Here is a 12,054-nt window from a genome sequence, read left to right on the forward strand (position 1 = left end):
GATCTATATTTTTTCCCCCCAGAAAAAATAAATAAAATGGTTCCAGTAGTCTAGTAGTCAACGTTCTTACTGCAGGGAAGAGCAGTACCTGTTTGGTAGAGACTCGAACCAGATCCTGCGTCCACCTCAAGCCAAGAACCTGAACCGCTCGACTGCCGGAACCACCACTAATACAATGGCTCATAGTCCTTATATCATCGATTCCAGTCCACTGTGGGGATTCCAGTCTAAATTCAGGGGCTCTCCTGGTTCTCCGGAGGATTAAATTAACTAAGGACAAAAAAAAAAAAAAGGTTCCGATAGGCCGGAATCGTACCCCGGTCGCTGGGGGCACACGCCGGGGCACAGACCACTAGGCTACCGGAACCATGGTGATACAATGGCTCATAGTAATTATATGTTGGACTGTCCACATACTAAACAGGGAAAAGTGTTGTCAACTCCAGGAGTCGAACCCTGTTCTCCCACATGAGATGCGGGAGCATTAACCACTCGACTACTGCAGTCACGTGATGCAATGGGCCTTAACCTAAGTTTGAGTGCTGCTGGTCAAATGGGAGTGTGTGTGTGTGGGGGAGTGGTGGCCTGCCACCAGGGGTCGTTGGCTGGTGATCCTAAATGGCAATGGGTCTTCATGATATTGTCTAAGTCTATGACTGCTGCTGGTCCATTGGCCGTGTGTGGGGAGGGGTGGCCTGTCACTAGGGGGTCGTTGGCTGGTGATCCTAAATGGCAATGGGTCTTCATGCTATTTTCTATGAGTGCTGCTGTCTATTGGGAGTGTGTGTGAGGGGGAGGGGCGGCCTGCCACTGGAGGTCATTGGATGGTGATCCTAAATGGCAATAACCCTATTAATAAATAAAATGGTTCCAGTAGTCTAGTAGTCAACGCTCTTACTGCAAGGAAGACCCATCTGGGACTCGAACCAGATCCACTTCCATCTCCAGCCAGGAACCTTAACCGCTTGGCTGCTGGGGAACCATGCTGACACAATGGCTCATAGTAATTTTATCTTCGACTGTCCATATATTGCAAAGGGAAAAGTGTTGTCAGCTCCAGGAGTCGAACCCTGTTCTCCCACATGAGAGTCGGGAGCACTAACCACTCGACTACAGGGGTCACGTGATGCAATGGGACGTATCCTTGTTATGTCTCTGATGAGACAGGTATACTCAGCTGAAACCTTGACAGCCAAGGGTGGTATCGAACCCCGGCCCCGCAGTTGGGGGGCGGTGTCTCTAATCACCATGGCCATCAAGAGTATGTACAGAAGCTGGAAAACAATTATCAATGTCCTGGTCCTCTGGAGGTCCAAGGGGGTGCTCAGCCCACCTCCATGCGGGCAAGGGGGCACCATCCCCGGGTACAGGTGCTCCATGTGGCCCCTGGTTCTCTGGAGGTCCAAGGGGGTGCTCAGCCCACCTCAATGCGGGCCAGGGTGCTCCATCCCTGGGTACAGATCCTCCATGGGTGCCCTTGGTTCTTCTCGCATCCATACATCTATAAGGAGCCACTAGACTAATAGCATGTCACTAGGGGTCATTGGTTGGTGTTCCTAAATGGCAATGGGTCTTCATGCTATTTTCTAAGTCTATGACTGCTGCTGGTCCATTGGGAGAGTGTGTGTGGGGGAGGGGTGGCTTGTCACTAGGGGGTCGTTGGCTGGTGATCCTAAATGGCAATGGGTCTTCATGATATTTTCTAAGTCTAAGTGCTGCTGGTCCATTGGGAGTGTGTGGGGGAGGGGCGGCCTGCCACGAGGGATGGTTGGTTAGATGATCCTAATTGGCAATGGCCTTAATTTTTCTAAGTGTTTAAGTTGAGACCAGAACAATGATATGCACATGTGCCAATCTTTGTCCAGCCTGTCACTAGGAGTCATTGTAAGGTGATCCTAAATGGCAATGGGTCTTCATGCTATTTTCTAAGTCTATGACTTGGGTGTATGCTCCATGTGGTTCCCAGGAGGTCCAAGGGGGTGCTCAACCCACCTCCATGCGGGCCAGGGTGCACCATCCCTGGGTACAGGTGCTCCATGTGGCCCCTGGTTCTACTGGCCCTTGGACCTCCAGGGAACCAGGGGGTGATCCATGGAAGTCGTTGCCCAGCCAGGGTGCACCATCCCTGGGTACAGATCCTCCATGTGGCCCCTGGTTCTGCTGGCACTTGGACCTCCAGGGAACCAGGGGGTGATCCATGTAAGTCATTTCCCAGCCAGGGTGCACCATCCCTGGGTACAGATCCTCCATGTGGCCCCTGGTTCTGCTGGCCCTTGGACCTCCAGGGAACCAGGGGCTGATCCATGTAAGTCATTTCCCAGCCAGGGTGCACCATCCCTGGGTACAGATCCTCCATGTGGCCCCTGGTTCTGCTGGCACTTGGACCTCCAGGGAACCAGGGGCTGATGCATGGAAGTCGTTGCCCAGCCAGGGTGCACCATCCCTGGGTACAGATCTTCCATGGGTACCCCTGGTTCTGCTGGCCCTTGGACCTCCAGGGAACCAGGGGGTGATCCATGGAAGTCGTTGCCCAGCCAGGGTGCACCATCCCTGGGTACAGATCCTCCATGTGGCCCCTGGTTCTGCTGGCACTTGGACCTCCAGAGAACCAGGGGCTGATCCATGGAAGTCGTTGCCCAGCCAGGGTGCACCATCCCTGGGTACAGATCCTCCATGTGGCCCCTGGTTCTGCTGGCACTTGGACCTCCAGAGAACCAGGGGGTGATCCATGGAAGTCGTTGCCCAGCCAGGGTGCACCATCCCTGGGTACAGATCCTCCATGTGGCCCCTGGTTCTGCTGGCACTTGGACCTCCAGGGAACCAGGGGGTGATCCATGTAAGTCATTTCCCAGCCAGGGTGCACCATCCCTGGGTACAGATGCTCCATGTGGCCCCTGGTTCTGCTGGCACTTGGACCTCCAGAGAACCAGGGGCTGATCCATGGAAGTCGTTGCCCAGCCAGGGTGCACCATCCCTGGGTACAGATCCTCCATGTGGCCCCTGGTTCTGCTGGCACTTGGACCTCCAGAGAACCAGGGGGTGATCCATGGAAGTCGTTGCCCAGCCAGGGTGCACCATCCCTGGGTACAGATGCTCCATGTGGCCCCTGGTTCTGCTGGCACTTGGACCTCCAGAGAACCAGGGGCTGATCCATGGAAGTCGTTGCCCAGCCAGGGTGCACCATCCCTGGGTACAGATCTTCCATGGGTACCCCTGGTTCTGCTGGCCCTTGGACCTCCAGGGAACCAGGGGGTGATGCATGGAAGTCGTTGCCCAGCTAGGGTGCACCATCCCTGGGTACAGGTGCTCCATGTGGCCCCTGGTTCTGCTGGCACTTGGACCTCCAGAGAACCAGGGGCTGATCCATGGAAGTCGTTGCCCAGCCAGGGTGCACCACCCCTGGGTACAGATCTTCCATGGGTACCCCTGGTTCTGCTGGCCCTTGGACCTCCAGGGAACCAGGGGGTGATCCATGGAAGTCATTTCCCAGCCAGGGTGCACCATCCCTGGGTACAGATCCTCCATGTGGCCCCTGGTTCTGCTGGCCCTTGGACCTCCAGAGAACCAGGGGCTGATCCATGTAAGTCATTTCCCAGCCAGGGTGCACCATCCCCGGGTACAGATCCTCCATGTGGCCCCTGGTTCTGCTGGCACTTGGACCTCCAGGGAACCAGGGGGTGATCCATGGAAGTCGTTGCCCAGCCAGGGTGCACCGCACCATCCCTGGGTACAGATGCTCCATGTGGCCCCTGGTTTGCTGGCACTTGGACCTCCAGAGAACCAGGGGCTGATCCATGGAAGTCGTTGCCCAGCCAGGGTGCACCATCCCTGGGTACAGATCCTCCATGTGGCCCCTGGTTCTGCTGGCACTTGGACCTCCAGGAGAACCAGGGGCTGATCCATGGAAGTCGTTGCCCAGCCAGGGTGCACCATCCCTGGGTACAGATCCTCCATGTGGCCCCTGGTTCTGCTGGCACTTGGACCTCCAGAGAACCAGGGGCTGATCCATGGAAGTCGTTGCCCAGCCAGGGTGCACCATCCCTGGGTACAGATCTCCATGTGGCCCCTGGTTCTGCTGGCACTTGGACCTCCAGGGAACCAGGGGGCTGATGCATGGAAGTCGTTGCCAGCCAGGGTGCACCATCCCTGGGTACAGGTGCTCCATGTGGCCCCTGGTTCTGCTGGCCCTTGGACCTCCAGGGAACCAGGGGGTGATCCATGGAAGTCATTTCCCAGCCAGGGTGCACCATCCCTGGGTACAGATCCTCCATGTGGCCCCTGGTTCTGCTGGCACTTGGACCTCCAGGGAACCAGGGGGTGATCCATGGAAGTCATTTCCCAGCCAGGGTGCACCATCCCTGGGTACAGATCCTCCATGTGGCCCCTGGTCCTCCGGAGGTCCAGGGGGATGTCTGCACACATCCATGCGGGCCAGGGTGCACCATCCCTGGGTACACATGCTACAGGCATATTCTTCAGTTTTAGCTTCTGCTGTTCCCACCATTAGTCTACTGGAACCACATGATTGACTACAAAAGGCTGACCCCTTAGTTTCACCTTGAAGTTTGGGGAGAAGTTCATGGGGGTTGACCGGGGTTAGGGTAAGGGCCTCTGGAGGTCAGACTGCAGCCCCACTCTTGACCTCCAGAGAACCAGTAGGGCGGTTCTCTGGAGGTCCAAGGGGCTGGTCAGTCCACCTCCATGCGGGCCTAGGGCTCTCCAGTCCTGGGTAGTGACGGTGGATGTCGACCCCTGGTTGTCTGGAGGTCCAGTATGTCTTGAATACAGTACAATGATGACCATGCCACCTAGGATCACCCATGCCACCATGGACCCCTACCTCCATAACCTGAACCTCTATCCCTACCCAGCCACCAGCAACCAGGCCCGGGCAAAGTCATGCCACCTTGGATAATCCATGCCACCATGGACCCCTACCTCCGTAACCTGAACCTCTATCCCTACCCAGCCACCAGCAACCAGGCCCGGGCAAAGTCATGCCACCTTGGATAATCCATGCCACCATGGACCCCTACCTCCACAACCTAAACCTCTATCCCTACCCAGCCACCAGCAACCAGGCCCGGGCAAAGCCATGCCACCTTGGATCATCCATGCCACCATGGACCCCTACCTCCATAACCTGAACCTCCATCCGAACCGGGGTACCCACTCTTAAGCACCCCCCCTGTGTTATAACCAAATAATCCGAAACGGCAAAGTGTTCGCGCCTCTGGTATGGCTGAAAGACTTCTGTGCCCCTGGTATAGCTACAAAGTATTCTAAATGGCACATGTGCTATTGACAATGTGACCCAGATGGCAAGTGCCCCGCCACTGCGTATGTCTCCAAAACGGCAGGTAGTTAAGGGTTTGCTATTGGAGACTAAGTGTCCGTGCCCGGCCCAATCACCACCAACACTTGGCCTACTAATCCTCCAGCCTGGAGCTCCAGACCCAGGGCCCTCCCCGGTCCCTCTCACCCGGGAACAGCCTCCATCCCTGGGCCTAAACTTAACCAACACCCGGCCTGGAGCTCCAGACACCCAGGGCCCTCCCCGGTCCCTCTCACCCGGGAACAGCCTCCATCCCTGGGCCTAAACTTAACCAACACCCAGCCTGGAGCTCCAGACACCCAGGGCCCTTCCTGGTCCCTCTCACCCAGGGAAGGTCCTCCATCCCTGGACATAAACTTAACCAATACCCAGCCTGGAGCTCCAGACCCAGGGCCCTTCCCAGTCCCTCTCACCCGGGAAGGGCCTCCATCCCTGGGCCTAAACTTAACCAACACCCAGCCTGGAGCTCCAGACACCCAGGGCCCTTCCCGGTACCCTCTTACCCAGGCAGAGGCCCCAAGAACCCCAGATGGCGTTTTGCTATTTAGGAGGATTCGCCGATGAACCCAGATGACAATGGTCTTCACAGCCTGGAGCTCCAGACCCAGGGCACTTCCTGGTCCCTCTCACCCGGGAAGGTCCTCCATCCCTGGGCCTAATCTTAACCAACACCCAGCCTGTAGCTCCAGACACCCAGGGCCCTCCCCGGTCCCTCTCACCCGGGAACAGCCTCCATCCCTGGGCCTAAACTTAACCAACACCCGGCCTGGAGCTCCAGACCCAGGGCCCTTCCCGGTCCCTCTCACCCGGGAAGGGCCTCCGTCCCTGGGCCTAAACTTAACCAACACCCAGCCTGGAGCTCCAGACACCCAGGGCCCTTCCCGGTCCCTCTCACCCGGGAAGGGCCTCCGTCCCTGGGCCTAAACTTAACCAACACCCAGCCTGGAGCTCCAGACACCCAGGGCCCTTCCCGGTACCTCTTACCCAGGCAGAGGCCCCAAGAACCCCAGATGGCATTTTGCTATTTAGGAGGATTCGCCGATGAACCCAGATGACAATGGTCTTCACAGCCTGGAGCTCCAGACCCAGGGCACTTCCTGGTCCCTCTCACCCGGGAAGGTCCTCCATCCCTGGGCCTAATCTTAACCAACACCCAGCCTGGAGCTCCAGACACCCAGGGCCCTCCCCGGTCCCTCTCACCCGGGAACAGCCTCCATCCCTGGGCCTAAACTTAACCAACACCCGGCCTGGAGCTCCAGACCCAGGGCCCTTCCCGGTCCCTCTCACCCGGGAACAGGCCTCCAGTCCCTGGGCCTAAACTTAACCAACACCCAGCCTGGAGCTCCAGACACCCAGGGCCCTTCCCGGTCCCTCTCACCCGGGAAGGGCCTCCGTCCCTGGGCCTAAACTTAACAAACACCCAGCCTGGAGCTCCAGACCCAGGGCCCTTCCCGGTCCCTCTCACCCGGGAAGGGCCTCTGTCCCTGGGCCTAATCTCAACCAGTACCCAGCCTACCAATCCTCCAGCCTGGAGCTCCAAGATGGCATTTTGCTATTTAGGAAGATTTGCCGATGGACCCAGATGGCAATGGTCTTCACAGAACTCAGTTCCTATAAACCTGCGGAAGGGGTTTTTTGGTGTAAGGCCCCAGGATCCCTCCAGACCCTTGTATCTTCCTGGGCTACCCCTGTTACATCCCTATCCACCCCATGCTGGGGCCAAATCCTATTCAAAGGGATACCTGGATGGCAAGTCAAAGTACTCTGCCATTTAGGACAATTCCGGGATGATCCCAGATGGCAGCTTACGTAACTGCCATTCGGGATGATTCACAGATGATCTCAATTGACAGGTCGTTAAGGATTTGCTATTTAGGATCATTCACTGATGGTCTCAAGTGGCAGGGACTATCTCAAAAGGAAAAACCTGTTAGCTCAGTCTGCCATCTCAGAGCATTTGTCAATGCTCTGAGATGGCAACCCCCTGCTTTTGATCGAAGGAAACCCCGTAGCATGCACCCCATGCTTGTGAGGGTGAGAAACCCCAATTAAGCACGTGCTTTTGATCGAAGGTAACCCCGTATTAGCATCATTCACTGATGGTCCCACGTGGCAGGGACTATTGGAAAAACCTGGTAGCTCAGTCTGCCATCTCAGAGCATTGACAAATACTCCCAAGTGGCAACCCCCTGCTTTTGATCGAAGGAAACCCCGTAGCATGCACCCCATGCTTGTGAGGGTGGTAAACCCCAATTAAGCACCTGCTTTTGATTGAAGGAAACCCCGTAGCGTGCACCCCATGCTTTTGAGGGTGGGAAACCCCAATTAAGCACCTGGGTGCTTAAGTGGCGCAACACCGGAGCATTCAGCACATGGTCTTCAACACTGAGACACGGTAAGTTGTTTTCTGCTTCTAAATGGGAGGGAGTGTGTTTTAATGGCTTAATAGAGTTAAAATGTGTTTATTTGTGAAGACATTTAAGGGCAATTTTGCCTGCCTGATTCTAAATAGCATTTAGTGGCTGCCATTGCAGTCCACTCAAAGTATTTAAAACTGTCATTTCTCTTTTCAGCTTGAATATAAAATGACGCCGCCAAAATCCCCGGGAATTTGCCCAATATGCCAAATCCCGTACAACTACTTAGGCAAACATCTGGCGAGCCGGCACTCCATCCTGAATAAAAAAGAAAAAAGAATTTTGATTAACTATGGGACAGGGAGGGTAAATTTCCGCCACTTGCCCTGTCCCATTGTGGCATGTGGCTATTCAAAGAGCAGGGTAGATAGGCACCTGGACACAGGCCATCCCGAGGTGGACGATGGAGAACTCCAGAAAATTATTAAAAAAATTAAAAAACAGGTGACCATGGATGCCTTAAGGGCCCTCAGGGCTACTGACCCCACCCCTCCTCTGGTCTCAGGCCTGGACCTCGGACAGGAGGAAAATCAGCCATGGAACTGAGGTGTCCAAGCCGGATCCTCCAACCTGCCCCAGCTGCTCTAAAATGGCAGAAGAAAACAGGAGGCTTTGGAAGCAGCTTCGGACAAAGGAGAAGTGGCTAAAAAAGGCAAAAGCTAAACTCCACGCATTTGAAACGGTATGTAAAAGTATTTAATATATTCTACCATTTAAGATTACTTACAGATGTTCTTGAATGGCAGCTTCATTTCTACCATTTAAGGTCATTTGCATATGTTCTTAAATGGCAGCTTCATTTCTACCATTTAAGGTCATTTGTATATGTTCTTAAATGGCAGCTTCATTTCTACCATTTAAGGTCATTCACAGATGACCTTAAATGGCAGAATGCTAAACCTTACCCTTTAACCTATAGCAGGCCCTCCAAAAGACGAGCGGTGGGGGGCCTGTCGAGGCAGACCAGGGGTCATCCGAACAAGTGGACCCCCCAGAAGATGAGGATGAAGACTCATCCTCTGAGGAGCCAAAGAAGGCTGCAAAATCGCGATTCCCATTGAGGGGATTCAAAGATTTTCCTCAACCCATCCGTAAGTAATGTCACTGCTTGTTAAAGTTTTTTCTATTTTATAAACTATACAAGTTATTTTTGTAACCTTTTTTTATTCAGTGGAGTTCATGGAGGAGTACTGGTTACACTTGAGGGGGTCCATCGGGACCAAAAAACACGTGGAAAACCAGAAGTCCAAATTGGGACGGGTAATGTCCTTCCTTAGATTTGTGAACAAGGGAAGGACAATACTCCCCAATTGGACTTTTCTGCAGGACCTTGATCGAGTTCATCAGTAAGTATCTCTCTGATGCATTATGATATATTCTACCATTTAGGATTATTTACAGATGTTCTTGAATGGCAGCTTCATTTCTACCATTTAAGGTCATTTGTATATGATCTTAAATGGCAGCATGTGTTCATGTTGAAGTTAAAACATTTCTTTCTGAGCAGGTGGCCGGCGAAGCTCCTCAGAGAGGGGAAGGCAGAAAACACCACTAGGAATTACCTCCTGAATGTGATGGAGTTCGCGGGCTACTTTCGGGACACGCCACCAAGCACCTCGCGTGTCCCGAAAAAGGCAGTGATTGGCCTCCTAAGAGCAGTGTCCGCTGATATTAAAGAGCTTAAGAAATGGGTCAACGTCCGCCAGATAATGGTCAAAAAGCGCAAGATCAGAAGGGTGATTGCCAAGGAGGACCTCAGGAGGTGTCAGAGGCAGGCGTGCAGGAAAATCCCCCAACTGCTCGGTAATACTTTTTTAAAATTCTACTATGTTCAAGTACTTACCTGAGTGCCTGTCATTTAGAATCATTCACAGATGATCTTAAATGACATCTTCATTTCTATCCTTTAGGATCATTTACAGATAATCCTAAATGGCAGTCACTTACCTGAGTCTTAATTTATGTTTTTGCAGACACCATCCAGACTGACCCCAGCTCACTCAACATACGCCGGTTCTATGGCTACTTTGGCGTATACCTCGCCAGTATATATGGCCATAGAACCGGCGTGTTGACCAATATGACCCTGGCCGAAGTGGACGAGGCGCGGGTTGACGCCAGGACCGCAGACCAGGGCTTTGTCATTAACGTAAGCATAATGATGTTGTGCCTGCCATTTAAGACCGTTTACAGATAATCTTAAATGGCAGACATGAAGCTGTTATTTATGATAATTCACAGATGACCCTGCATGGCAGGCAACTTACCCTCTCTTTTGGAACCACAGGTGAAAGAGCACAAGACAAATCGGGCTTTTGGGCCAGCCCAAGTGTACCTCACAGTGGAGGAGTTTGGATGGCTGGAGCAGTGGCTCCAAATAAGGGAAACCCTTCAGCCATCCACTGACCTGGTATTTTTCAACGAGAACTACCAGAAGATCAAGAACCTACAACAACACCTCCAGAGCGCATGGGCAGAAATGGGGTTATCAGGTTCCCCCACATTTACAGATTTTAGGACCTCGATAGCAACATATGTAAGTAATCATGTCAGTTTTTTTTCATGTGAAAACTTTAAATTAAAGTGAAGTATGTGACACTTTCTATTATCTTTAAAGGCTAGAGATGCATTGTCCCCGGGAACCCGGACAAAGGTCAGCAAAACGATGTGCCATGACACCGCCACAGCGGAGAAATTCTACGCAATGCACCAGACAGCTACACAGCTGTCTGAGCTGCGTAAGAGGTTCCAGGAGGCTACGGACCCGGCAGTCTCAGGTCCCGGGAAAGTGGCGGAGCCTGTCATCCTGGAGTCTTCCAGCGATGAGGGAGAAGGCGAGGGTCCTGTGAAGAAGAAGAGGGTAAGTCTTTTCATTTTAAAATATGTGCCTGCTCCAAAATGACAGGTACTTTATGTCTGCCATGTAGGATCATGTGTGCCTCCTCTTAAATGACAGGTACTTACCTTCCTGTCATTTAGGAGCTGGCACACATGATCCTACATGGCAGATGTAAAGTACCTGTCACCTAGGAACATTCACAGATGTTCTGAAATGGCAGACATTTAATCGTCCTTGTCCTTGTTATATTTCAGAGAGTAGCACCCAGGGTTGGTTCCAAAAGCCAGGAGTCCCCAGAGGCCAGGGCAGAGTCCCCAGAGGCCCAGGCAGAGTCCACGGAGGCCCAGGCAGAGTCCCAGGCAGAGTCCCAGGCAGAGTCCCAGGCAGAGTCCCAGGCAGAGTCCCAGGCAGAGTCCCAGGCAGAGTCCCAGGCAGAGTCCCAGGATGAGTCCCAGGACGAGTCCCAGGACACACAGAGGAAAAGGGGCCGACAAAGTTTGTCATTCACACCAAAAAGAAGCCCCTTAATGCTATACAGGTTGCGGGAGCGACAGCGGCGGAGCACACCGCGTGTGTTTCGCCTGAGGGCCAGACAAAGAAAGTTCCAATAGTTATTTATTTATTGTTCTTTGTAATATAGTTATTTAATTCTTGATAATGGTGTTATATTTTTTGTAAATAAATGTAAATATTGTTTAAGAAATTATTTATTTATTGTTCTTTGTAATATAGTTATTTAATTCTTGATAATGGTGTTATATTTTTTGTAAATAAATGTAAATATTGTTTAAGAAATGTCTCGCTTCATTACTTAAGCCTTACTTTTTGCCTTGGAGTGGCATGCATGGTTTCTATAGGTGACGGGTAGATTCATAGATCATCACAAATGGCAGGTACTTAAGGACTGAGTGGCTTTCATGTAGGATCATGTATGCCTACTCCTAAATGACAAGAATGTAAGTAAGTACATGTCAAATACTTACTAACATTCTTGTCATTTAGGAGCAGGCACACACGATCTTACATACCAGTCACCAGTACCTGCCATTTGTGATAATTTATAGATGTTCCAAAATGGCAGGAACTTAAGGGATGATGTCCAATGGGGTGCTCAGCCATCCTCCATGCAGGCCTAGGATGCCCTAGTCCTGGGTAAATAAGCTACATGGGTGGCGCCTGGTTCTCTGGAGCTCCATGGTGGTTTTGGAGAACCAGGGCCCGCTCCATGGAGATTGATGCGGGCCTAGGGTCCCCCAGCCCTGGGTAAATAAGCTCCATGGGTGGCGCCTGGTTCTCTGGAGGTCCAAAGGGGATGTCAGCCCACCTCCATGCGGGCAAAGGGAGCTCTGTTCTTGGGTGGAGAAGCTGCATGTGTCCCCTGGTTCCCCTGATCCTAAATGGCAGGTACTTAAGGGGTGAGTGCCTTCAGTATAGGGCCATATGTGCCTGCTCTTCAATGATAG

The 12,054-nt window shown here is 52.7% G+C and overlaps 1 protein-coding gene across 1 annotated transcript; it reads left to right on the forward strand.

The window, feature by feature from the left end:
* The first annotated feature begins 8,295 nt into the window (after positions 1-8,295).
* Positions 8,296-11,176, forward strand: LOC118560578. Its single transcript, XM_036131716.1, has 9 exons — positions 8,296-8,434; positions 8,672-8,843; positions 8,924-9,098; positions 9,260-9,555; positions 9,726-9,901; positions 10,040-10,288; positions 10,370-10,612; positions 10,846-11,086; positions 11,130-11,176. The coding sequence occupies exons 1-9, from the start codon at positions 8,342-8,344 to the stop codon at positions 11,174-11,176; spliced, it is 1,692 nt and encodes a 563-aa protein (XP_035987609.1). The 5' UTR covers positions 8,296-8,341.
* Positions 11,177-12,054: the final 878 nt, after the last annotated feature.

Source organism: Fundulus heteroclitus, unplaced genomic scaffold (assembly GCF_011125445.2).
Source record: "Fundulus heteroclitus isolate FHET01 unplaced genomic scaffold, MU-UCD_Fhet_4.1 scaffold_451, whole genome shotgun sequence".
Classification (NCBI taxonomy): domain Eukaryota; kingdom Metazoa; phylum Chordata; class Actinopteri; order Cyprinodontiformes; family Fundulidae; genus Fundulus; species Fundulus heteroclitus.